General features: G+C 38.8%; 1 protein-coding gene across 3 annotated transcripts; it reads right to left on the bottom strand.

Annotated features, from left to right (window-relative positions):
* Positions 1 to 261: 261 nt before the first annotated feature.
* On the bottom strand, positions 262 to 27,435 carry HELQ (helicase, POLQ like). 3 transcript variants are annotated; one of them, XM_039350831.1, is made up of 18 exons: positions 26,871 to 27,435; positions 23,549 to 24,293; positions 22,632 to 22,810; positions 21,413 to 21,613; positions 21,238 to 21,310; positions 20,234 to 20,331; positions 18,628 to 18,726; positions 16,821 to 16,966; positions 14,907 to 15,146; positions 13,457 to 13,598; positions 7,059 to 7,163; positions 6,418 to 6,637; positions 5,540 to 5,697; positions 3,902 to 4,000; positions 3,057 to 3,230; positions 2,175 to 2,288; positions 1,547 to 1,681; positions 262 to 450 (listed from the first exon to the last, which is right to left on the bottom strand). In XM_039350831.1, the coding sequence occupies exons 1-18, from the start codon at positions 27,057 to 27,059 to the stop codon at positions 373 to 375; spliced, it is 3,195 nt and encodes a 1,064-aa protein (XP_039206765.1). In that variant the 5' UTR covers positions 27,060 to 27,435; the 3' UTR covers positions 262 to 372. The 3 variants fall into 3 exon arrangements, with proteins under 3 accessions (XP_039206765.1, XP_039206766.1, XP_039206767.1); XM_039350832.1 differs by lacking the exons at positions 22,632 to 22,810; positions 26,871 to 27,435 and having other exon boundaries at positions 23,549 to 23,749; XM_039350833.1 differs by lacking the exons at positions 23,549 to 24,293; positions 26,871 to 27,435 and having other exon boundaries at positions 22,554 to 22,688.
* Between the last annotated feature and the right edge of the window lie 51 nt (positions 27,436 to 27,486).

Genomic DNA, 27,486 nt, shown 5'->3' with positions numbered 1-27,486 from the left:
CAAGTTATGTCAATTATGCCATTATAAGTCTCCTGATAATCCCGAAATAGATTTTCAAATAAAAAAATAAAATTAATTTCCCAACATGATCGTGTTAAGAGTCATGAAGTAATCTAATAAAAATAGTGACACTGAAATAAAATGTAAAATCATGTCATTAATGGCAATATGTCTGAAAGGTAAAATACAAAGCAGATTGCAAAAAAACCCATGTAATTCCATTATGTACAAAACAAAACATGCTGATGATTTTTTAAAAAATATTTTCTGATGTATAAATTTTATTACATTAATATATACAGTAAATACAAGCAGTGATCAAGGCAGGAGATAAATCTATTGAATCTTGGATTTACGGAAAAATAAAAAGCCTCATGGAACATCCGTGGGTATTCTCAATAATTCTTCAACTTCTTCTTGTAAAGCCTCGGTCTTCTCAGCAAGGAGCATCTGCATTCAAAGAAAAAAAAAGTCACGACTTTTTACTGTAGTGCAGTGGTTCTCAACCTTTTTAATGCCGTGACCCCCAACCGGTCGTAAGTCGAGGACTACTCAACCGGTCGTAAGTCGAGGACTATTCAACTGGTGCAGCACCATTTGCAGAATGGAACTTTTGGCTGGCTCAGCAGGGCAGAGACAGCCTGGACAATTCCTATTGGCTTTTGAAAGCCAATAGAATTAAACTCTATTCAAGAGAGTCTATTCTATTGGCTTTCAAAAGCCAATAGAATAAAAAGGAGTAGCACAGCTAAGGAAAAGGAGGGGGGGGAAATGGCGGACTGCGTTGTTTGGCGACCCCCGTGAAATGGTCATTCGACCCCAAATGGGGTCCCGACCCACAGGTTGAGAACCGCTGCTGTAGTGTATTTACTGTGTGTCTGAGACCAAATAGCTCCCAAGGCGACATATACAATGTTCATTTCTTAGAAGGCTCACTGGAGCAGAGACTAGACTGAACCTTCATTCATATGAGGCCTCCAATTTTATTTTCTCCCAGATCAATTAATGCCTGCATTTAGGTTAAAAAAAAAAAAAAGCCAAAGCATTTGCTTTACACGCAACAAAGGCAAAATCTGACATGTATTTATACCTTATCCACAATCAGCGTAAGTGCTCTGCAGTCGTGCAGAGATCCTAGCAACTACTGATCCTCGTAATGCAAGGGTCTTCAAACTTGGCCGTTTTATGACTTGTAGACTTCAACTCCCAGAATTCCTCAGCCACGCATGCTGGCTAAGGAATTCTGGGGGTTGAAATACACAAGTCATAAAAGGGCCAAGTTTGAAGACCCATCATAATAGATTGTCTTTTTTTTTAAGCAACATACACCGTTCATCACAGATATCAATATATATTTCTCAAAAACAGCACTAGACTTCACCCCAACTGCCTCAATCCACAAGACTTAGATAAAATAGAGACAGAATGGCTACTTGCCAAAGATGGAGATTATTCTGACCCTGATTTCTGACGAGGACTATATAAGACCTCTTCCCACTTAAACAGCAGTTGGTCCAGACGAGTGTCTCACTACTTCTTTCCTTACCTTTGCAGATGAAACTATTTTCCTGGCCTGTGTTCTGGACATATGCGCAACATTCTTGATTAGAAGTTCTGGATCTGCATTGGCCAAGTGAGCTAAACTTTTATAGCCCAAGTTGTAGAGTTGCTTGGCTCGAGCCTGCGAAGCAGTGAAGAAGCTAATTAAAGGAGAGAGCTAACGATGGATCAAGACGTTACATCAGGGATGTCCAACCTTGGCAACTTTAAAACCTGTGGACTTCAATGCCCAAAATTCTCCAGCCACAATAAAACTACAATGGCTCTCAGCTGAAAAATAAATAGCTGCTAGTGTCTATCTTCACCCTCATCTGCAAAGCAGAACTTGGTGTCCAACAAGGCAAAAGCTGGACCAGAAGCACCCAATCAAGGTCCTTTTGAATTTAGGTATGTGATTTACATTACAGACACCTGCCAATGTGCCAGTCCTCTACCTCTAACTGGAAATTTTCAGGAAGTAGTGAGCAACCAGAAGAAATTTTAGAAGTAATCCTTACATTCTGTTTGGATATCTAAAAACTCTCCTAGTTAACCTATTTTTTAAAAACTAATTCATATAAACTGCATTCAGGTGTACTGAACATCCTTTTTTTGTCAAAGTAGACTGTACTAACCTCTAAAACTCCAGCTACCTCCATAAGAGGAATAAGTTCTGCTTTAACACAATAGCTTAATCTCTTGGTAAGTTCTGGCAGGAGAGCTTTATAAACCCAAAATTCATCCAGCTCCTGTAAGAAAACACATTAGCAACATTCCTGTTGGTCAGTTTTACTTAGAAACCTATCAATCAAACCTTGCTTAGTTTCTTCTCTTAGTTCAGGGGTAGGCAACCTTGGCTCTTTTATGACTCGTGGACTTCAACTCCCAGAATTCCCGAGCCAGCCATGCTGAGGGGAAAGGGAGAGGTTTCCAAGCTGAGCCATACTGGCTCAGGAATTCTGGGAGTTGAAGTCCACGAGTCATAAAAGAGCCAAGGTTGCCTACCCTTGTCTTAGTGGGATCCATTTGTTGTATCTAAATTAATGTTTGCAGTAGATAAAAGGATTAAACTGGGCTCTACATATTGGGATGCAACATTGTGATAACACAGAATCTTTCATGTTATGATATGATGACAAAAGAAAAACCAGCTGTTGGAAAATGTCAATACGATGCTGTATTTAGCTAAGGGGTAATTTTATTTTTGTAAACCACTTGGAGTCACTGAGAGTAAGTAGGCAGCCATATAATTTCTCATAAATAAATAAATGAATAAAATACATATCAGAGGGATTGGTTTCAAAATGAGGTATACAAAATTACAAGATATCTATGAGTGTTATTTATTTTCAGTTTGAAAACTGTTCACATGGGAGCAAAGTAATGCACTGAAAATTGGATCTAAATTTATGAAAGGAAATTGTATGAGATGATTACCAAAGAAATTATAACTTTTTTTCAAAGACAAGTAATGAATGATGTTTTTGCCTTGCAGTTATTTAGCTGTTTTACATTACCTCACAAAAATGCAAAACTGAGGAGGAGAATGAAGCCGCTGAATTGAGAAGAGTTTGAACAAATCCTCGTGGTATATTAAATTTTTCTGACACATCCCATATGTTGGTCTCTCTTAACAAGGAATGAAGGATGAGGGACAGGTAAAGTCTGTTAACAGTATTACTATCCAGTTCCTAAGAAGATACCAAGATCATAAAGAAACTGAAAACAACATAAAATCTTTGCAAGCTTCTATTTCTTTAAGTTCCTTAAATAATTACAGTATGTTTCACAATGTAGGAACAATCTAAGGGATATAGTAACACATTTTTCCAAAATAGAATTTGTAATATAAATAACAGAAATATAACTGTAGAATTTTTCTGCTGATTCTCAGATTACAGTTAAAAACATTTTCTTGCTAGTTCATTCAATATGTACAATATCAGATGAATTAATTTAATTCTTTTTGTATTCTTACTATTCTTAGATCATGCATACATAAGATTACAATTGAACTTCACCTTTTCTTCAAGGAAGGCAATATATCTTGTTTTTTTCCTACAGATTCTATCAACTGCAGCTAGAGCAATTATGGCAATCCCCAATGAGTGTCACCCGATGTGTTTTATGACACATTAGCATGGAGATTTCAACATGGGGTTCTCCAGTATTTCAGTAATTCTTATGATATTTTCAAAATCCTCTTATTTAATGTTGCTACTTTAACAAGTAGCTTAAATGGCAAGAGAAAGTGGATAAGAGAAGGAAGAAAAACTTGTAATCACTGGAATAAATAATTACAAGTGTATTTTTCTGGTGGCCATTCAGACACGGTTGTTTAATAAACAAATCTTTCTCTTACTTTCTTGATGGCTTGTCCAGATGCCTTTTTGGTAATAAAGCTCTCCGGCACTCCAACAATGCTGGTTACCTGTTGTTCTATTAGACTTAGTTGATTGAACTAAAACAAACAAATTATAATCAGCTCAGATCTAAAATTAAGCAAATAGTAATTATAGGACACAATCTATCCTGTTTTACATGAGAAATATTAAAACTGAGCTGTTGTATTTATTCAGCTTCAAACAGAGGTGAATGCAAAGATATGTGCATCCTGGTGGGAAGGCTACGGGTGGCTAACAATGTCAACATTACATAATATCCAAAAATGTATTTAAAAAAATTACAAAACAAAAAAGAAACCAGAACTTAGAAATCTGTACCAGCAAACTTCACCTTCAGCTGTAATGTACCCACTTCCCAAACTAGATGGAACAAAAAGTCTTTTATCATTTTCCTGAAGTTCAAGAGGGGTGAAGCAAACCGAATTTCTGCTAAGAAGAATTTCCACACAATAGGGGAAGCTACTGAAAGTGGTCACTTGTAAAAGCCGGGCAAGGGACAATCCTGTAGGTAAGCTTTCCCTGTGATGGCACTCTGAGTTGCCTATCCCTCTTCCCAGGTTCATAACAAAGACCTAGTTCTCTCTCCCGCCCCCCCCCCCCCCCGGGGGGACCATTTTGTCCTCTCCTTGAATAAATGATCCGGGATTTTGCTCTCCTTACTTTAACCTCATTGTTTTAATGAACTTGAAGTTGGGTTTCATGTCAGTATTTTGTCATTTTAATCATTGTTATTTCAGTTTTGTAATTTATACACTGCTTTGAGATGTGATTATATGGGAATGTATATACCTGTATTAAATAAATGAATATATACATAAATATAGTTAGTACTTCACATACCTTTTTCCTAAAAATAAAACACTTATGACCTATTTGGTAAAATCTGAATCACTGCATAAAAGCTCTTAATTTTTAACTTATAATGTAAAAAGTAAATATCTCCCACCAGCAGATGAACTCTCAAAAGATCTAAATCCTGTGTATGCATGATTTAAATTTCTTTATGTAGCCTTTCATCAGCAGCATATGCATAACTCAATCCATTTCATTTACCGTATATGCCGGCGTATAAGACGACTTCCGGAAGCGCTAAACTCGGCGCCAAAGATGGGGGTCGTCTTATACGCCGAGTCGTCTTATACGCCGGAAATACTGGTAGTTTCCGGCGTATAAGACGACGTTCTAGGAAGGCGACCTGGCGATAAAGACGGGGGTCTTATATGCCGGGTCGCCTAATACGCCGGCATATACGGTATACTGTAATGGGAGTGCCAAGGAGCCCAAAACACACAATTTTAGAATAGACAGAGAGGCTATAAAAAGGCAAAAGTCTCTTCCCAATGAAATTTAGTACCACAGAAGACAGAGTTTTAATTATCCTGGTGTTGTTAGGAATACTCCTTTCTATTATTCTAGGCCAGGGTAGGCAACCTTGGATCTTTTATGACTCATGGACATCAACTCTCAGAATTCCTGATCCAACCTTGCAGGCTCAGGAATTCTGGGAGTTGAAGTCCACGAGTCATAAAAGAGCCAAGGTTCCAGGCCTAGGAAGAAGATACCCAATGATGCTTTTTTGGGGGGAAGCATCTTACCTGTTTAAAATAGACCATCCAATTTGGGCTACACTGAGGAATCATATCGTATGGTGTTATCAGATAGATCAGATGAAGGTAGCTTTCAAGTATTAACCCCTCAAGTCCTTTCTTCAAGTCTGTGTAGAGAGTGTCACAGTGTGCCAATTCAATTGAACCTAAAATAGGAATAAAATTAAGGATTACATGCAATCAGCATCCTGAGGTGAGTAGAGGCATCCACAGGATCTGATCCTAAAACAGTAGTGGCGAACCTATGGCACAGGTGCCAGAGGCGGCACTCGGAGCCCTCTCTATGGGCACACGTGCCGTTGCCCCAGTCTTGCCTCCCCCGCAACTCCCTCCTCTCCAGCAGCCCCCCTGAAAGAGACTCGCCCTCGAAAGTGGCCCACACGGAGCAGCGCAGCCAAGGACATGGCAGCCAGGCAGCGTAGACAAGACTCTGCCCTCACACCCCATCATGCAGTTGATACTGCAGGTTGCGGGCAGAGGGTGTGGCCGCCATAGCGCTGCTGGGCTGCCTGAGCAATGAGGCGGGCCCTGGAGGCGTTGAGTGGTCCTGTGGGCAGGCGGGGTGGGGGATGGGGGGCAGAGCAGGGGCAGGCAGGGGGGGTGGAGCGGGGGCGGAGCCAGTTTTTGGGGACTCGGTCTCTAAAAGGTTCGCATCACTGTCCTAAAACAACGAAAGCCAGAGTCTTGTGGTAAGCTCCATCTTTTCTAATACATGCACAAAAGGGATGGAGCTTGCACTGCCTTGTCACTTTCCCTCTACCCAGTAACCTTCTCGTGGATGCTTCTAGAGGTGAGTTTCATTCTGCTTATTGGTAAGGTCGATTCTGCTTACCTCCCCATTAACCAATAACACAAGCATCTTTTACCTTTGTAGGTAGCTCGGCCCAACTGAGTGATCCCTAGATTATTCTGACAGTTCTTTTCGCTGTCAGAATTTTCTTTCTCTTTTAGCAGCCCATTTTGTTTCAGCCATTGTAAGGCTTCCATTGTTACATCCTGCAGGCTCTTCTGAGGCAGGAGCTGTGGCTGTATACTAAGTAAGGTTGCACCCATGAATTGGTAAATTTCCTCAGGATTGTTTGCTACCTGTAATAGAATATCAAAGGTCAAATATTAAACTAAGACTAACTAAAGGCTTAGTTGGGGAGAAAACCAATTTACAGCCAAGACAAAAGAGAATTTTATCATTAGTTATTTTACTTGAGAGAGTAAAAGAAGTTATGGTGGTGCAGTGGTTAGAATGCAGTATTGTAGGCAAACTCTGTCCATAGCCAGCAGTTCGATCCTGACCGGCTCAAAGTTGACTCAGCCTTCTATCCTTCCGAGATCGGTAAAATGAGGACCCAGATTGTTGAGGGCAATAGGCTGACTCTGTAAATTGCTTGGAGAGGGTTGTAAAGTGGTATTTAAGTGTGCTATTGCGATTGCTATTACTTCTAAGTTCTTACTTCCGAACTTCTCTCACTAAAGTATTATAGCTGAAAATTAACGTTTTAGAATTACCAACCTTTAAACCAACCACCGATAAAAGTAAACTTCGGATGCCCTTGTTGGATTCCAGCAGAAGAGTGCTGTAACAGCTTTCTAGGGGACTGGTGATTAAATTTTGAACCTTAAAACAAATTTACAGCATGTATTAATGAAACATAATAACTGTGAAAAAAAGTTATGATTCTGACATGTGCTTGTAACATTATGAAATGCCTGCTCCGATATGGATAAAGGAGAATTACATAGAGAAGTGGAAAAAATTTATAGACTTAACTCTTGGATTGCTAAGCAGAAGAATTTGCCTAGAGATGTGGTGATTTATTTTACAAAGAAGTCCCTGCGGAATGAGATTATACAAGCCTTTTACAACAAAAGATTTCAGATTGCTGCCCAAGATGTTATCATTCTAAAGGAAATCCCATCCAAAATGTTAAGAAGCAGGAAAGACTTTGCTTTTTTAACCAATGAGCTCAAAGCTAGATTGATGCCATTTAGATGGGAAATTCCGATGGGTATTGTTTTGAGCCATGCGGGGACACGCTACAGATTGAATACAGTTGACAAAGCTAGAGAGTTTTATACTTCGGTCCTGGGTGCAGGCTCAACTTCAGCTGGTCAGAAATCTCCGAGCGGCAAGGAAGTCGAGCAGCAATCTGAGGCATTAGGTTTGGTTTCCGCTGGGATGATACAAGCTGAAAGGCAACGCCAGATGGAGGTTAAAGAGCAGAGGATGACTCGTGCAGCTTATAAGCGTAAAGAGAAGGAGCAACGTAAAAAAGAGCCTAAAGAGAATTCTTCTGGAAGTGCATCATCGCCGGTGGGAGGAGCAAGACCCAAGAGTTATGCAACACATGCAGCTCTTTCAGATCTTGATGGTGTCTTCTCCAGGCTGCGTGCCAAGGGAGATGGCAAAGTTTTTGACCTGGAATGTTAATGGATTGAATTCTCCTCAGAAACGGAAAAAAATCTTTTATTATTTGAAGCAACATACCAATGATGTTATTTGCTTACAGGAAACTCATATTTTACTTAAAGATCAGAAATATTTAGTCAATGCTCGTTTGGGATCTCATTTTATATCTTCTGCTCCTGGGAAGAAAGGGGGAGTTGTTATATATGTTAAACAAAACCTACCAGCTTGTCTGGTAGAATCAGATCCCCAGGGGAGATATGTGATGATTGAACTTGGTATATATGGTAAGAAAGTACTTATAGTGGGACTGTATGCTCCAAATCAACAACAGGAACAATTTTATAAGCAGTTACATCAAAAAATAACATTGCTTGACTATAGATCAGTGGTATTAATGGGTGATTGGAATGGTGTCTTAGATATACAAAGGGACAAGAAAGGTTCCTCTCCTTTTCTTAAACAAGCAAGGTTACCTAAAGCTTTTTTTTTTTTTTTATTTTTTTTTTATTAAAAGTTTTATAAATTTTACAAGAAAAACAAGAACAATACAGAACAAAAAACAACATATACAAAAGAAAAAAAGTTAAACAATACATATATAAAAAAAAAAAAAAACCCCACCCCACACCCCTCCCAAAAACCCTCCCTTCCCCCCCCCTGAGCTTCCCAGAGCAGAATATAGGCTTGAGAAATAAAAAAAAAATAAAAATTAAATTAAAAACTTTATGTTTATATATATAAAAAAGATATCTATAATATATATAAAAATAAAACTTATGAAAAAGCTATATGATATTTTTGTATACCCAATCTAAATTGTATAAATTTTATCCATTTGTCCCAGATAGCAAAAAACTTCTCTTGCGTTTGTTGCTTTAAGAAAGCCGAAATCTTTGCCATTTCCGCCAGATAAGCTACTTTAAAAAACCATTCCTGCAATGTAGGCAAAGATTCCTTCTTCCAATATTGTCCAACTAACAGCCTCGCGGCTGTGATCAAATTTAACATCAATACAACCTCCTTTGTATCACAATCTGTAACAATACCTAACAAAAATAATTGCGGAGTAAATTTTACCCTCCTTCTAAAAATTCTCTGGATATTCCACCATATTTTGATCCAAAATGCTTTTATCTCTCTGCATGACCACCAAATATGATAATAGGAAGCCTCCTTATAACCACATCTCCAGCATTTAGGTTGCACGTCAGGGTACATGTAAGACATTTTTTGTGGATCAAGGTGCCATCTATAAAACATTTTATAAAAATTCTCCCTTAAATTCTGTGCTTGAGTAAATTTGACATTTCTCACCCAAATAATTTCCCAGGTGTCCAATGAAACTGGCTCACCAAAGTTCTGCGCCCATCTAATCATACAATCTTTAATTAGTTCCGTTTCACCTAAAGCTTTTTTTGATATGAAGGAAGACTGGGAATTAAGGGATTATTGGCGGGAATGTAATCAAGAGGAGAGAGATTTCACTTTTTTTTCTGATAGACACCAATCTTTTTCAAGAATTGACTTTTTTTTGATTACTACGGATTTGTATAATAAAGTAAAGAATGTAAAGATTTTTCCTAGATCACTGACGGATCATAGCCCAGTTTGGATGGAGCTGATTCAAGAGAAAGAGGAAATGAGATCCTGGAGAGTTAATGAAAATTTGTTCAGACAAGAGAAGAATGTTCAAAAGTTAAAGGAGTGTTTAAAGGACTATTTTGCTTTGAACATGTATAAGGGGACTTCAATGTCAATGGTATGGGATGCAGGTAAAGCATTTATGTGTGGTGTTTTGATAAAAATGAATAATTGTCATAAGCGGAAGCAGATGCAGAAACGTAGAGAACTTGAAGATGAAATTAAATTAAAAGAAAGGGCCTTGATTCTAAATCCTTCTGATGAAAGTATTAAAGAATCTGTAAAGTTACTAAGGTCACAATTTAATATGTTGATAGCAGATCAAGCGGCAACCAATTTATTGTTTATGAAACAAAATACATTTTGTAATGCTAATAAGCCTGGGAGATGGTTGGCTTATCAATTAAGAAAGAAACAGAGACAGAGAATAATAGAGAAAATAAATTACAAGGGTAAATTAGTTTCTCAGAAGGAATTGATTAAAAAATCTTTTTTGGATTATTATCAAAAGTTATACAAATCTACTAATGTGCAACTGCTAGATATAAATAAATATCTAGCTGAGGCAAGTTTTCCTAAATTGACTGAGGATCAGAAACATGAAATTAATGGCTTAATTACTAAGGAGGAAATTGCCTCAGCAATTCAACAATTGAAACTAGGGAAAGCACCGGGTACGGATGGGTTAACAGCTGTTTATTATAAAGCTTTAATGGAGGAGATGATCCAACCATTAAATGATCTTTTTAATGGTATCTTACAGGGTTTAGAGATTCCTCCTTCATGGCGTAGTGCTTTTATATCATTGATTCCAAAGGAGGATCAAGATCTTACTTTACCAAAAAATTATAGGCCTATATCTCTTTTAAATGTGGATTACAAGATATTTGTAAAAATCTTGGTAAATAGGCTTATGAGGGTTGTACATCACCTTGTGCATAAAGAGCAATCTGGGTTCATAACTGGAAGGTACATGAAAAATAATGTCAGCCAAATTATTAATTTATTAGAATATTTAGATAAAAACAACCAAGTTCCTGCAGGGCTGATATTTTTAGATGCTGAAAAAGCTTTTGATCAATTGAATTGGCATTTTATGTTAAGAGTAATGGAAGAGATGAATTTTGGTGAAAAGATATTGCAAGCTCTTATGGTAATATATCAAAAACAAACGGCACAACTTATCGTTAATGGAGGTCTGTCGGAGGTTTTTACAATAGAGAAAGGTACTAGACAGGGGTGTCCTTTATCGCCATTGTTGTTTGTTTTAACATGGAAATATTATTGATCAAAATTCGAGAGTCTCAGGAAATTAAAGGAATAGAAGTTAACAAAAAAGAATATAAGTTGAGAGCTTTTGCGGATGACTTGGTTGTTACTTTGTCGCAACCTGATTATTCTGCAGTAAACTTATTACAGTTGATTTATCATTATGGTTTGGTTTCGGGTTTTAAGATTAATGTAAATAAGACTAAAATTTTACCTAAAAATATGTCTAGTCAGGAGAAGCAGATTTTGGCTAACTTGACGGGTTTTGAGATTGTTAATAAGGTAAAATATTTGGGGGTGATGTTGTCTGTTTCTAATGTAAAATTATTTAAAAATAATTATGAAAGGTTGTGGGTCAGGGTACAGAAGGACTTGAAGAATTGGGAGAAGTTGCAATTATCCCTCATGGGAAGAATTGCAGTGATAAAAATGAATATTCTACCCAAGTTTCTTTTTTTGTTTCAAATGTTACCGATTTTGAAAAATGAGATTAATTTAAGTGAGTGGCAGAAGGGTCTTAATAAATTTATTTGGGCAGGGAAAAAGCCAAGGGTTAAGTTTAAAATTATGCAAGACTTCCGTGAGAGGGGTGGACTTAAGGTACCAAATTTGAAATTATATTACGATGCGGTGGTTTTAACACTAATCAGTGATTGGGTAAATTTGACAAATCCTGAGATACTTCATTTAGAGGGATGGGATTTACTTTATGGGTGGCATGCCTATTTAATATTTAATAAAAAAATGGACTGGGTCTTTAAATCTCATATTTTAAGAATTTCTTTACTTAGGATTTGGAGAAAATATTATAAAAGTGATTTTAAAGTTCCATTATGGGCTATACCTTGGCATGCGATAGAAGGAATAAAAAGAGGAGTAAAAATGGACATGGTGTCTTATAGTCAGTTACTTAGATGGGATGGGCAAAACTGGCAGTTAAGAATACGGGAAGATTTAGCGCAAGAAAATATTATTTATTCTTGGTTTCAATATAGGCAACTAGTAGATAAATGGAAGGTGGATTGTAAATTGGGTTTTCTTAGAGAAGATGGAAATCTTATTAAGCAAGTCAAGGATCAAAGACAAACCCATATTAAGAGAATTTATGGGGTATTAGTTGAAATGGACTCAGAAACGGAATTAATTAAAGATTGTATGATTAGATGGGCGCAGAATTTTGGTGTCCCAGTCTCATTGGACATTTGGGAAACCATTTGGGTGAGAAATGTCAAATTTACACAAGCACAGAACCTTAGGGAGAATTTTTATAAAATGTTTTATAGATGGCACCTTGATCCACAAAAAATGTCTCTTATGTACCCTGACGTGCAACCTAAATGTTGGAGATGTGGTTATAAGGATGCTTCCTATTATCATATTTGGTGGTCATGCAGAGAGATAAAAGCATTTTGGATCAAAATATGGTGGAATATCCAGAGAATTTTTAGAAGGAGGGTAAAATTTACTCCGCAATTATTTTTGTTAGGCATTGTTACAGATTGTGATACAAAGGAGGTTGTATTGATGTTAAATTTGATTACAGCCGCTAGGCTGTTAGTAGGACAATATTGGAAGAAGGAATCTTTGCCTACATTGCAGGAATGGTTTCTTAAAGTAGCTTATCTGGCGGAAATGGCAAAGATTTCGGCTTTCTTAAAGCAACAAACGCAAGAGAAGTTCCTTGCTGTTTGGGACAAATGGATAAAATTTATACAATTTAGATTGGGTATACAAAAATATCACATAGCTTTTTTATAAGTTTTATTTTTATATATATATATAGATATATATATATATATATAAATAATTTAATTTTTTATTTTTATTTCTTAATTTTTAATTAAGCCTATATTCTGCTCTGGGAAGCTCAGGGGGGGGGAAGGGAGGGTTTTTGTGAGGGGTGGGGGATGGGGGGGGTTTTTTATATATGTTATGTTTAGTTTTTTTTTGTATATGTTGTCTTTTGTTTTGTATTGTTTTTGTCTTTTTGTAAAATTTATAAAACTTTCAATAAAAAAAAAAAAAAAGAAATGCCTGCTCCATTGCATCCTGAGCATTATTTTAATTGTATCATTTCCTGCAATTTATGCCTTGCTCAAGTCCTCTATCATTAGGAACATTAGCTTCTCAGAGGTAGCCCTATGTATTTGCAGTACCTTTTCTCAAGATATATAACTATGCATTATCACCTGCTTTACAGGGACTGCATTGTAATACCAATCTATTCAAGAAGATGTGGGGGAAATAGAAAACAAAACTGCTTTTAAGTTTTTGTGATGCAGAACAACTTAACTGTTTTAATTAAAAAATAAACACAATTGTCTTTAAATGCCACAATCCTGTCCTAAATGGATAAAAAGAGGGCTCACTTTCCACCAAAGCACAGATGTGTAAACTTAGGTTATGATATTTCTTGGTAGTGACATAATTATGAAGAACCAATTTGCCCTTACAAAGCTATCTTTAAATGTATTTACTAGAAGAAGAAATAAATTACTTTGGAACAAGGCTTTATATATTTGAACTCCATCCACTACAGTATTATTTAATCAATTAATATCAAACGTTGTCATTCATTTCATTTAAGTTACCAGTTCTTTGTCCTTCTCTTGCGCAATCAAAATACTTTCACCAGCCTTATCAATGCCAGCACGACCAGCTCGGCCAATCATCTGTTTATACTGGTTCTTCTTCAAGAAATCTGTAGCAACATATGGCGCTCTTAAAATAACCCTGCGGAATCCATGAACAGGGACTTTAATTACTTCTCACTTACATCCAATTTTTTTTTCTTTCCTCACTAAGAAAAAGCACTTGAAAATACTTTGATAGCTTTTAAGGTAACAGATGAATCATACAATATTTAAAATTACGAACACTAAAACCAAAATAATAATAATCATCTCAGTAGAAAGCAGAAGCTTCTTTTGGAATGCTTAAAGTGCATAAAGGAGTAATGGTCACAATGGAATTATTGCTAATAATGGAATAAAATGGGATATCCTAAGCCATTAAGAACATTGAAATCAAACGAAAGATTTTACTTTGATATGCATTTGTTCAAATGATATGCACACAGTTCAAATATGGAAGTAGCTGATCCAAAATGTCATCATTTCAGTGGCCCAATTGGGGAATTATCTGTATTTATGGAGGATAAGGCTATCAACAGGAGCTACTGCTTGCATATTATCTCCAGTGAGGGGTCTTTGGTGCTCTCTGAGCTTGGTTATTGTTTTTTTGTGTGTTTTTTTTTGCAGATGTTTCATTATCCAAACTAATTAACATTATCAGTGCTAGTAAGGAGTGGGAACTGGCACCCCTACATTACTGAATACTATTTCTAGATCATATTCTTTCGGACTTCGGGTGGGATTCGTGTATCTGAACATCTGTTTCTAAATAATACTCTGGAAACAAAAAAAATTGCATTTAGGGAAAGATTTGGGTCTAATCCCTGGTTTTTAATGGGCATGGATGGCTTTTCTTTTTTTAAAAAAGAGAAACAACGGATCATTAGAATTTCCATAGCTGCTGTTTGAGAGAGCCAACTTGCAACAAATTGAAGCCATTTTCACTTTGTTTTTGGCTGCCACATATTTAGAAGGGGATGAGGGGCGGGAAGTGTAGTTTTAAGTTAGCCATAACAATTCTTAGGTATGGGAACCAAGGTCATTGCTGATTACATTTTGGCTGGGCTGGAGATCTGGGAGGAGTGCCCCATTTAGTAACAATTGAGGAATGTGATTTATGACATCTAACTGGGGTGGGAATTGTTAACTCTGCAACTTTGTAACCAGGGGGAGGGGAATTTAGTCTTGGGTTCACCTTTGTAGGTGCCGTTATTTTGTAACGTTCTCTGAGGAAGAATTCCTTGTCTTGAAGTTCTTTTAATTGGTCTCATCTATCGGAATCACGACAACATCACTTGGTTCTTGGGTCACGCCACAAGGTGGCTTTTTGGGGATTCAGTGAAAGAAATGTTAGAATGTTTACCCTATTTCACATGAGGAACATAAAAAGAAAAGCCAGTGCTATAACCTTCGAGCGGGCAGGTTGACTCCTGCAGCAAGTGTAGATGTGCAGGTTAGCAGACAGAGGAAGCCTGAGGAATAAGCTGCTTCTATACATTTCCGCTCATCGCTGGTGAGACCGCTGTGGTGGTAAGCAATCCCAAAAGGAATTGTTCGCTTCAAAACTGGACAGAGTTTTCCACTGCAGATGCTTCTTAACTCTTTCAGAAGATTGTATTTTTCTTTCTCCTTGACCTTTTTAAGTGCTCTAGCAAAGAAAGGGTAGAATTAGACAATGGGTATCCTCAGACTTCTTGGGACTTTGTTCACAAGCCACTTTTGTTCCAAACATAACTAGTTGTTTTCATCTAGGATGAACAAGGAACGATCCATTACAAGACGCACCAAAAGTTCAAATGTACAGGTAGTTTTTGACTCAGGGACCGGTCGCTCAGCGACCAAAGTTATAACAGACCTCCCCAAACTTACTTACAACCTGATCTTGAAGTTACTATGGCCGCATTCCCCCTGGGCTCAAATGACTGTATTTTCACTTTTATGGCCATATTTTTGACGCTTTTTGGCAGTTTCTGGGGTTTAGTCTTAATTTCTGGCAAAAAAAGGGCCAGAAATTGGGTATAATGGATTCACTTAACTACTGCAGTATTTGTGTGATGTCTACCATACTGCAACCACTGCAAAAAATATTCTAAAGTTGGGTCCAGTCATAGGGTGAGCTGCTTAACGACTGCAATGACTTATGACCATAGGCTCTATTTCTGTCATAAGTCAAGGACTATTTGTATTCTTCTCCACTGATTAGCTTACAATTAAAAGACTGGAAGTGCATTATGGAATATGGTCTCCCTTCCACATCTGGAATTTGAACCCAGCTTCAAATATATTTGGCTGGATGTAACCATTTCCGGCTGACAAACCCGTTTCCCAGCCTGGCAAGTACAAATTTGCCTTTTGTTTGCCCATTCCACTTTTTGGAAAGAGTGGTAAGAACCAGTCTTGCAACTTGGAAATTAGATAACATTCTAATTTCCAAAGCCAACCATGATTTGCTGAAAGGAAAGGGAAGATGGAACATGGTACTAGAAAACACTTGACCTGATTTTCTAGGCTGTGAATTAGATCAATAAGGGAATACTAAGAAAATGAGAAGAGACCAGACAGGAAACCTGTCCAGATAAGCTAATTCTACTTTAGGGTGTAAAGCTACACTGCAGGTCTGACGGTATAATTCTCCCACTGTCTCCTTTACAGCCAGAGAAACTAAAGAGAGTCTCTTCTGAGCCTGTTTTCCTATCCATTATCCTACTGCAGGCTAAGCTGTCTCTTCCCTGACCATTTCCTAGACAGCATCTTTTGGTCCTGTCTCCCAAGGTCTTTCCCACATGACATTATATCTATACTATTGGGTTCTCTGGATCAGTACAGATTACACTGGCAGTAGTTCTCCAGAGTATTAGATATCTTCCAATCCTATACACCAGGAGTCTCCAAACTTGGCAACTTTAAGACTTGTGGACCTCCATTCCCAGAATTCTTCAGGCAGCCAGCCACTGGCTGGGGGAATTCTGGGAGTTGAAGTCCAGAAGTCTTAAAAGTTGCCAAGTCTGGGGACCCCTGCTATACACCATTACTGTTATTCTTTGACATAAGAACATATCCTGCAATGCTTTACATTTGCTTAGGATGCAAATGTACTATGTCTGCATCAAATTAACACTAACACCAGGAGATCCATGAAAATGTTCATTTAGCATAACATTTCTCAACCTTGGCTGCTTTAAGCTCGGTAGACTTCAACTTCCAGAATTCCTCCATCAGCATGGCTGACGGAGGAATTCTGGGAATTGAAGTATACATAGCTTAAACTGGCCAGGGTTGAGAAACACTGATTTAGTAATTAAAGTCCACATAGGAGACATACCTGTTTATGTGTTTGCATATCATTTCTGCTACATTTTCACAGTTTTTTTTAGTAGAACAGAAGACAAGGCAGGAGTGCTTGGGAATAACCTCTGTGACCAATGCAATAAGATGATCAGGATCTACCTTCTGAAGATCACTAGAATACTAAAATATTAAGCAGCGTTATTTCTAAATGGAAGCAAATTGTTGTAATCCCAATTTGTCAAAGTAGTTGTGCTAAGCTTCTATAACAGTGATGGCGAACCTTTTAGAAACCGAGTGCCCAAACTGCAACCCAAAACCCACTTATACATTGTCGGGTGCTGGGTGGGTATGGCCCATTGGGTGGGCGTGGCTGCAGTGGTAACAGCAGACTGAGTGGGACTAAAAAGTTCAATCAATCAATTCCAGCTTTGCAAGATCTTTTTTTTTCCCTGCGAGAAGTTGAAACCTCTTTTTTTTGCACATGGCGGCGGAGGCCTAAAGTGAAAAGATTTTATAAAACCCAGCTGAAGGCCTAGGACTGGGACAACGGCGCGCATGCCCATAGAGAGGGCTCTGAGTGCCACCTCTGGCACCCGTGCCATAGGTTCGCTACCACTGTTCTATAACTTTAATTGGATATAAAGAAAGCAAATGATCAAACGATCCCTACTTGATGCCTGAGTTTTAAATACTTGCTTTCAACGTGCTTAATCTATTAAATAATTTCTAAAAAGAAATACAAAATAAGCATTTGATTCTCCAGGGTTTTACACCTCCCACTCAAGGCAGTAGAATCAAGATCAGCAAAGCATCACAATTATGTACAAAAAGTGAAGAAATAATTTGAAAATTAAGTACAGGTAGTCCTCGACTCTCAACCACAATTGAGTCCAACATTTCTGTTGCTAAGTGAGACATCTGTTAAGTGAGTGTTTCCCCCATTTCACAACTTTTCCCCACTACATTTGTTAAGTAAATCGCTACAACTCTTAAATTTGTAACCCGGTTGTTAAGTGAATCTGGTTTCCCCATTGACTTTGTTTGTCAGAAGGGTGAAAAAAGGGATCACATGACCACGGGACATTCCAACTGTCACAAATATGAGTCAGTTGTCAAGCGTCCAAATGTAAATCTTGTGACCAAGGGGATGCTGCAACTGCCGTAAGTGTGAAAATTGGTCTTAGGTCACTTTTTTCAGTGCTGTTGTAACTTCGAATGGTCACTAAATGAACTGTTGTAAGTCGAGGACTACCCGTATATTTTGTTTACTTATGATATTTTAGAGTAGGTGTTCCTAACCTTTTGCCATGATACCTTCCTTGAGTGCAGCATTTTCCAATCTTAGCCATTTTCAGATGTGTGGACTTCAGTTTCCAGAATACCTCAGCCAGCAATGCATTCTGGGAATTGAAGTCCAAACATCTTAAAACGGTTAAGGTTGGGAAATACTGCTTTAATCTAATCTTAATATACACACCTCCCCTAAAAACACAAATGGACAAGGAAAACCACACAAAACTTTATTTTTAATAAAGAAGACATTAAAAAATAAAAAAGCCAGTATCTGTGCTTATTCCACCACGTTACTTATTTGCAATATTTAGGGAAAAGTGGATTTATTGAAACAATGTACCATTAAAAGATTATTCACTTATCTCCTGGATTCTGCACCATCTCAAAGAAGGTACGCTGCACACTTTGGGAATTGCTGTTTTAGAGACTGTTATGGTGCTTTAGTAATAACGAATGACATGCCGTTAGAAACATGGTTTTGAAAAAGCCGTGGCTGAAAGGGAAGTTGCAAACTGAAAATGAAATGTCCGCATATTTAGCTGCATTACCTTGAAATCAAGGAGACGTGAAAACTTAAGGCCATTTTCTGCTTTGCTATCAAGTTCGTAGATGCGGTCTTGTATTTTAATGTATTCTTTCAATTCAACCTATATTGTGGAAAGGTACGTAAAATAATTGGATGTAATTGGAAAAGACCTTTTGAAAAGAGTTGTTTATACTGAAATTACAGCAACATAAACATATTTATATCTCACCTTTCCTAGGCAAGCCCAAGGACCTCTGTGACATTGTTATTTTTATGCCCCAGCAACCCTGTGAGATGTTTAAATCACCAATGACCTCCATGACTGAGGACTTGAATTCAAATTTCTTTGATTTCAGTCCAACAACTGAACTACTACGGTATATAACAGTGGTGGCAAACCTGTGGCCCTCTCTGTGGGCATGTGTGGTCGCCCCAGCCCGGCCTCCCCACAACGGCCCCCTCACCAGCAGCCCCCTCAGAGGAGAGTTGCCCCCGGGTGCGGCTGCACGGAGCAGCGCAGCCAAGGACATGGCAGCCAGGCAGCGGGGACAAGACTCCGCCCTCGTGCCCTGTCACATGCAGATGATGCTGCAGGGCGTGGGCAGAGGGCGTGGCTGCCATGGTACTGCTGGGCCGCCTGGGTGATCTACTGTGGCAGGCCGTGAAGGTGGTGGGTGGCCGTGCGGGCAGGCAGGGCGGGGAGTGGAGTGAGAGCGGGGGTGGTTTTGGGGCACTTGGTCTCTAAAAGGTTTGCTGTCACTGGTATACAGACTGTCCTCAACTTACGACTGGTTGCTTAGTGACTGTTACAATGGACCCCCCCACCAAAAGGTACTTACAACTTCATTTCAAAGTTACAATGGCTGAACCAGCCCCCTCCCCTTGTAATCATATCATTGCATTTTGACACTTGGCATGGGCACCTGTTTTTTTGCCTGTTTCTGGCATTTATTTCTGGCTTCTGGCGAAAAACATCCATTGGGTATAATGGACTCGCTTAATGACCGTGGCACTCATTTAACAACTATAGTATTTGCTTAGCAGCCAGTGTAAAAAATGTAAAACCAGATCCAGTCACATGGGGACCCATTTAATGGCTTCAATGATTTACAACTCTTAATCCTGGGGCAATTATGGTTGTAGGTCGATTCCTGTGGTACCTAGATTTTTCTCCTGAGTAAGTACATGCATTGTTCTTGTTGGCTTTTTAAAATATAGCAAACTAGATACTTCCTAATAGAATACAAATTTAATTAAGATGAGCATTTCCCCTACTTTTACACAGTTGTGACAAGAAAATAAAAATATTTCCAGGTCTTTTCATCAAATAACTGTAAACATCAAAGTGACTGAACAACAGATCAAACCTTCATTTTCAAACCAATTTGTCTATTTTTTGTAAGATGATTACACCAACTTCTCTATAGAATTCTCTATAGGAAACTAAACTGCCTTTGCAAACACTATTCCAGGGGTAGGCAACCTTGGCTCTTTTATGACTCGTGGACTTCAACTCCCAGAATTCCTGAGCCAAGGTTGCCTACCCCTGCACTATTCATTCACCTCTGTTACTATGTAACAATTATTTCTCAGAAAGTTCGATACATTTTTTTAATTCAATAACATACAGGTCTGAAATTACTTGTGTAGAATTCTGCTTTCAGGAACTGCTGCAAGTCTTCAACATTTCGTAATGTTGCACTCATTCCAATGATCTGAGTTGTTTCTATGCAAAAATGAAATAGATCAGGCTTAAATGCCAAACATGCATGCCTAAGAATTTAAATATACAAGAATTCACATTGCAAACAAAATTAGTAAAAGAATGTCAAGAACTTCTTACATAAAAATATTGCCATTATGCTTCCATCTCAAGATATGTATATATACTGTATATATATTCAACTATACTGAATACTGTTCCAATACAAACAGCATGAAATATATTTCTGAAAGCCTCTGAGAGGACAAAAATTCCTTATTCTTAAAAGCACATAATGAAATCTTCAAATAGTAGTCAATGATAACTAGGTTTTACTGAAATCAATGTGAATTAACTTCCGAATGTAAAGTCACAGGAGTATCCATACATTTTATGCAACTTCTCTCTGCATCTACAGAAAGTGGCAATCAAACAATTTCAAGATGCATAAATATATAAGAGACTGTTTTTTAAGAATTGTATTTCCTTGTTCTTGCAAAAATGCTAAGCCATGCATAGTTTGCAAACCAGAATCTGGCCAATACTGTTTATAACACTTTACAGTGTTATATTCTTATGACCACATTTTGGCACCAGAATTTCAATAAAATTACGATAACCCTTTCGAATTATTTGGGGAAGTGTCTTTTTTCAGTGCGCACCCCTTTTGTAGGATTTTGAAACTGCCACTCTCCCTTACAATAATAACAATATTATAACAATACAATAACAACTTATGATCGTGTTTGGCACTAGAATTTCAACAAATTTAAGCTAATCCTTTCGTGTTACTTGGGGCGAGTCTTCTTTTCAGATAAATACAGTGTGCGGCTGTTTTGTAGGTTTTTGAAATTGCCATACCTAACCTATTAGTATACAGTATAGTAAGTTCAGACATGACTTTTCAGATATTATACAGAGTTAACTTACTGCTTGCATACAAAATCTTAGAAAGGGTCATTTCTAGTATACTGCCACGACCACCTTCTCCAAGCATGTGCAACTTTAAATGAGAAAAAGATATCAAAATCACCAAGCTGCAAAATAATTTACCGAGTACAAAGAAGTTGGAAATACTAAATAATGATAAAACGTCGCAACAAACCTCATCAACTACTACTAGACCCAGGGTGTTGATTCTCCCTGCTTCTATCAAGGCATTCACCAGGCTGTGTCCCTTTTCAATAGTGGCAATGTACACGGATTTCTTTTGTCTTCTCTTGATTGGAGGAATCCTTCCTTTGCTTCCTGCATATTCTTCCACTAAGAAACCCAGCTCCATTCCAAAACCACACAAACTCCCAACCTGGAAAAGGAAGAAAATGGAGAAAAAGTCATTTTACGATGGTACAAATTTCACAACAGCAAATAGACTAGAAGCATTTGAAATGTGGATTTACAGGCGGCTGTTACATATAAGCTGGGTTGACAAGATCAGAAATGAGGTGATAAGCCACCTGGGAAAGCCAAGGGAAATCATCAAAACAATTAAAAAAAAATAAAGTTAGAATATTTCGGACATGTGATGCGACGCCCAGAAAAATACGGCATACTCCATTTAATCCTGCAGGGAAAGACTGAAGGCAGACGAGGTCCAGGCAGAAGAAGAACATCGTGGCTTCAAAATCTAAGGGACTGGTTTGGACAAAACTCAGCAGCACTTTTTCATGCGGTTGCTGATAAAAACAGGATCGCCAACATGATCGCCAACGTCCGATAACGGATATGGCACAAGAAGAATAAGAAGAAATAAAACGTAGGCATTTTCTTGGTTGTTCACCTCCCCACCTCCAGTACAGGTAGTTCTCGCCTTATGGCCACAACTGAGCCCAAAATTTCCATTGCTAAGTAAGACAGTTGTTAAATGAATTTTGTCACAGTTCACCCCCTTTCTTGCCACAGCTGTTAAATGAAATAACTGCTGTTGGTAACTTAGTAACAAGGTTGCTAAGAGAATCTGGCTTCCCCATTGACTTTGCTTGTCAGAAGGTCGCAAAAGGAGATCGCGTGATCCCCCCCTGGACGCTACGACTATCATAAATACATGCCAGTTGCCAAGTGTCCAAATTTTGATCACGTGACCATGGGGATGCTGCAACAGTCGTAAGTGTAAAAAATGGTCATAAATCCATTTGTACAGTGCCGTTGTAACTTTCAATGGTCACTAAATGAATAGCTGTAAGTAGAGGACTACCTGTACAACAGAAATGAAATCCCAGCTGTGCAAACCCAGCATTTTATCCTACCACAACTGGAGCCCTCCTGTGGATGGGAGTTAATCAAATTCAATCATCTGTAGATGAATATAAAGCCGGTTTCCGCACCTTCTCCTGGACTAAAGCCACATAAGGCAGGATCATTAAAACATCCCTTTGCTTGCAGAGCAATTCTCGAAGAATTAAAATTTCAGCGACGAGTGTTTTTCCACCACTGGTTGGCAAGGAATATATTAAGTTCTTTCGCTTTTGCAGGGATTCGAACATTAAACAATCATGTTGCCAGTCTGTAAAATTAAGAGGCATTTCTTATAGTCTTCCTTTCCTGTGTTAGTATTCATAATGATTCACGATGAAAATTAAATTGTTTGGGGATTCTAAGAAAGCTTGACAAACTACCGTATTTTCCGGCGTATGACAACTTTCTAAATCATGAAAATCTTCTCAAAAGTCGGGGGTCGGCTTATACGCCCAGTCATCTTATACGCCGGAAAATACGGTACACACTTAAAATTGTATTGTTTTATAAGAACCTAGGAAAAATTTAAAAACAAAAATGTAAATTTAGTACTGTACAGGAACAGCTCCTTTGTGGGCAGATGCTATACTTCAATGAAAAAAAAGAGAGTCTATTTTGGGTGCCTGGCAACTGACTCACCTTTATCGCCATTTCAAGTGTCCTGCAGACATTGGCAGCTATTTATGATGGGGTTTTTTTTTTTGCTAATTTCCAGCATTCCCCCCCCCCCCCCGTTTCTGGCAAAAAACATTCATTGGGGAAAATGGATTCGCTTAACAACAGTGGCATTCGCTTAACGATCACCACAAAAATGTCAAAAAAATGCAATGCCTCAACTTCCGACCGCAACAATCTATGACTGAAATTTCAGTCTTAATTACGGTCGTAAGTCAAGGATTACATGTAAAATAATTTGGTTTCACTAGCAGAACAAGCAAAGATTGCACCGAATTGGAATTTATCATAGTAGCAAAGGTCACAATAAACAAGAGATTGGTGGTGTTACCGTAAAGCTTCTCAATTCCTCTGATACATAGCAGTAGCTCCTTGACTTTGGTGGGTAAACCATAGAAAGGGCCGATATCTACAAAAGCCAAGTTGTCAGTTGCCTCCGCAATGGCCATCTCTTCAGTTACAATGGCTTCTTTCAGCTGTTTGCTTTTAGAAACCAATGAAGCAGAGCATCTGGCATTCCCGGCCATTGCATTTTTGAGATGGTCTTTGAGACTCTTCCGCCTACTTGGTTCAAACAAAGCAGTTCTCACCGACTCACAGTCTTGTTTATTACTTTCTGTGTCGCTGCAGCATGGTAGATCTGAGAAGTCCAGCTGACAGGGTATTTCTTTTATGGCAGTTTCTTTCAGAGAACATTCGTCTGAATGTTGACGAAACAAAAGCTGGGAGGACGGAAGACCTTCTAAATCATTATCTTGAGGCTCTGAGCTATTCTCCTGTTCCTTCATCCGTTTCAAAGAATCATATTCTCTTATGACTCTGGAGCTAATTGCAGCGTTTGTCTCCAAAAATACCTGTTCTGCCTCCGAAAATACCTGTGCAGGGTTCCTGGCAATTGTCACCTGATTAGCTCCACCTACAGGCCGCACAGCAGTGTTGCGATCGAAGCTGTCAGAATCCAGACTATCCCTACCAAAGGGCATGCATTTTTGCTCTATATCATCAATTTCAGTTAAGAAAGAGTTGTTGCCAGAAAAGCTGTCATAGTCTGCAAACATATCATCACTGTCAAAATCCTGAAAGAAAAAAAAAAGAATGACTCAGATAAAAAGTGAATGAGACTTTTTTTTTTAACAAAATTTTATTAAATTTATATAGGTGAGGAAAAATAGGAACAATACAGGTATGGTAAAGGGAGGGGTAAAAGGAAAGGGGGAGGGGAGGAAATAAGGAATTAGGGTAAAATAAAGATGGGTACAATCACATATTTCAACAAACAAGCAACCGTCCGGATCATAATAATGAGTAATTATCATATTCAACCATTTTTAACAAAGCTTAAACTGTAATGTATTAAAAACAATTAGTAAACAAATACGTTGATCTATTAAGTAAACACTACTAATAAAATCTCCAAAAAAAATAAATAAATCCTAACAAGCAAAAGTAACAAATGAAAATCAGTAAATCAGGAAAAGTAATCGTATCATCAAAATGTTAGTTAGAACTCGATTAAAAATCAATCATCTATTCTAAAATACTAAATCCTTCAGGTTCTAACGTGTCAGTGAATGAGACTTCTTAATACTAAGCAATTGTATCTTGGATGATAAAATATTCATTCTTTTGGCAAAATGTAAAACTATGGGGATGAAATAGTACTTTACAGGCAGTCCTTGTCATACAATCACAATTGAATCCAACATTTCTGTGCTAAGCAAGATAGTTAAGTGAATTTTGCCCCATTTTACGACTTTTCTTGCCAGTGATTCAGTTGTTAAGTTAGTAACCCAGTTGGTTAATTGAATCTGGCTTCCCCATTGACTTTGCCTGCCAGGAGGTCGCACAAGGTGATCACATGATCCTGGGACACTGCAACCGTCATAAATACATGCCAGTTGCCAAGCATCTGAATGCTGATCACGTGACCATGAGGATGCTGCAACGGTCGTAAGTGTGAAAAACAGTAAGAAGTCCCTTTTTTCAGTGCCGTTATAACTTCAGTCACTAAATGATTGGTTGCAAGCTGAGGATTACCTGCTTATAAAAAGGCACAAATGAGTTGTTGACCAAGACACTCCTCTTTTTTAAAACATCAAAGTTTCCCTTATATCCTTAATATGTACCATGAGCAGTTCAGCTGAACATCATAAGAAACTTCTTTAGACCAGTACAAAAACATAAACAGTTGCTGAAAGGATACATGTCTGGAGACCACATTACCATATCATCTTCAGCCATGCCTGAGGGCCTATATATAAGGCATGGTTTGTCATGTTGCAATGTCACTGGAATGATTGGCATTCTGGATCTTTTTTTGTTTTTGATGCAAGATTGGAGTACTGCAAGGAATTATTAGAGGTTCCTCCCAAAGGAAATCCACCTGACTGTTCTTTGGAAAGACAGATTCTGAAGCTGAAGCTCAAATACTTTGGCCACCAAATGAGAAGATAGGACTCCTTGGAAAAGACCCTGATGTTGGGAAAGACAGAAGGCCAAAGGAGAAAGGGATGGCAAAGGATGAGATGGTTAGACCAGGGGTCTTCAAACTTGGCCCTTTTATGACTTGTGGCCTTCAACTACCAGAATTCCTCAGCCAGTGTGCCTGGCTGAGGAATTCTGGGAGTTGAAGGCCACAAGTCATAAAAGGGCCAAATTTGAAGACCCCTGGGTTAGACAGTGTCACTGATTCAATGAACATGAATTTGGGCAAACTCCGGGAGACAGTAAAGGGCGGGGGTGGAAGGAGCTGGTGTGCTGTAGTCTATGGGGTCATGAAGAGTTGGACATGATTTAGAGACAGAACGACAAAAACAAGGAATTTATCTTTACAGAGGATAGGTCAATTTGGGGGGATTTTTAATGGGTGTATTATGTATTATGTCTCTGCAACACACACACACACACACACATGCACACCCATTATACAAGAGTCCAAAATGTTGCTGTTGCCCAACTGAACTAACTCACCTGTCTTTTTTCCCCACCTCCCCTTAATCACCATCACTTGAATTCAAATGTGGCAAATCTAACTGGCTCACTAGCTCCTTCCACAAGAGTCTTCCAGCCTCAAATCAGCATGGTTTGCTTAACTGCACAACACTATTAATGATAATGATATTGGATAACTGGAGCACCATTTGAACACCATAGGCATTGACAAATTCACCATCAGTCAGTTACAGAAAGCTTACATCTCTTCACAACATAAAACATCATCTGCCCATCCTAGATCCTTGAGGACTTCATAAATGGGTAAAAATGCCAAATCCAGGTAAAAAAACACCTGACTGATTGTGCGACCAATAATAACAATAATAAATAAATAAATAAATAATAAAGAGACTGGGCAGTCATTTGTCTGCAGTAGTATAGGGGAGGGGTCCTCAACCTTGGCAATTTTAAGACTTGTGGACTTCAACTCCCAGAATTCCTCACCCAGCTTTGCTGGCTGAGGAATTCTGGGAGTTGAAGTCCACAAGTCTTAAAATTGCCAAGGTTGAGGACTCCCGGTATAGGGTTTCCTGCCTAAGCAGGGGGTGGACTAGAAGACCTCCAAGGTCCCTTCCAGCTCTGTTATTCTGTTATAATGGAGCCTCCCAGCCTCAAGTCTGCTCGGCACGATGCCTGGAGAGGCCTGGAATAGACAGTACCTCCGGCTTCGGCTCCTCCAGCTCTTCCTCGCCTTCGTCGGAGTTCAGTTTCTTGCTGGCCGGCGGGGAAATAGACCGGGATCCACCTCGGCAATTTATGTCGGGCGAATCCGCCTCTTGACCCGGCTGCCGTCGCCGCCGCCTCCTTCGCTCCTGCGTCCTTCTCATGGCAAACCCACCGCCCTCCATGGAAAGCGGTATAACCCTAGCAGGGCTCAACCTCCCGAGTCAGCCGGTGCTGCATCAGACGGGCGGGTACAGAATTGGGCCACTTCTTACGACAGGCAGCGACTCCATTTTCTCTGATTCCCCCCCTTTTTTCGGGAAAGGAACTGTCCACCTCTGAGCGAGGACTGCACTATCTACTAAAAGGGCGCAGGGTTTCATTTACGCGGGACTCTGAATAGGCACTTCCTGCCCTCGCGTCCTGTTGAAAGTGAACTCATGAGCATCCGATGAATGAACTACAACTCCCAGCATCCCTCACATAGGCGGCCATGATGGCAATGGCTGATGGGATTTGGGTTCGAAAAAAAAAGTAGAGAGAACTGGCAATGAATCACGTGCTGTTATGACGAAAGACCGCCGGATTGGTTGAACGGAAGATACTTCCTTG

Source organism: Crotalus tigris, unplaced genomic scaffold (genome assembly GCF_016545835.1).
Source record: "Crotalus tigris isolate CLP2741 ecotype Arizona unplaced genomic scaffold, ASM1654583v1 scf7180000018362.2422785, whole genome shotgun sequence".
In the NCBI taxonomy this organism is placed as follows: Eukaryota; Metazoa; Chordata; class Lepidosauria; order Squamata; family Viperidae; genus Crotalus; species Crotalus tigris.
The sequence above is the reverse complement of the archived record's forward strand: the minus strand, read 5'-3'. Positions and strand labels throughout refer to the sequence as shown.

Bases quoted from the DNA above. Each gene is read 5' to 3' on its own strand.
- HELQ (XM_039350831.1), bottom strand. From the start codon at position 27,059: ATGGAGGGCGGTGGGTTTGCCATGAGAAGGACGCAGGAGCGAAGGAGG. The intron at 1,682-2,174 runs GTTAGTACAGTC...ACTGCTTCGCAG, and splicing joins AGGTAGCTGGAGTTTTAGAG to GCTCGAGCCAAGCAACTCTA. The intron at 451-1,546 runs GTAAGGAAAGAA...CTTTGAATGCAG, and splicing joins AAATAGTTTCATCTGCAAAG to ATGCTCCTTGCTGAGAAGAC.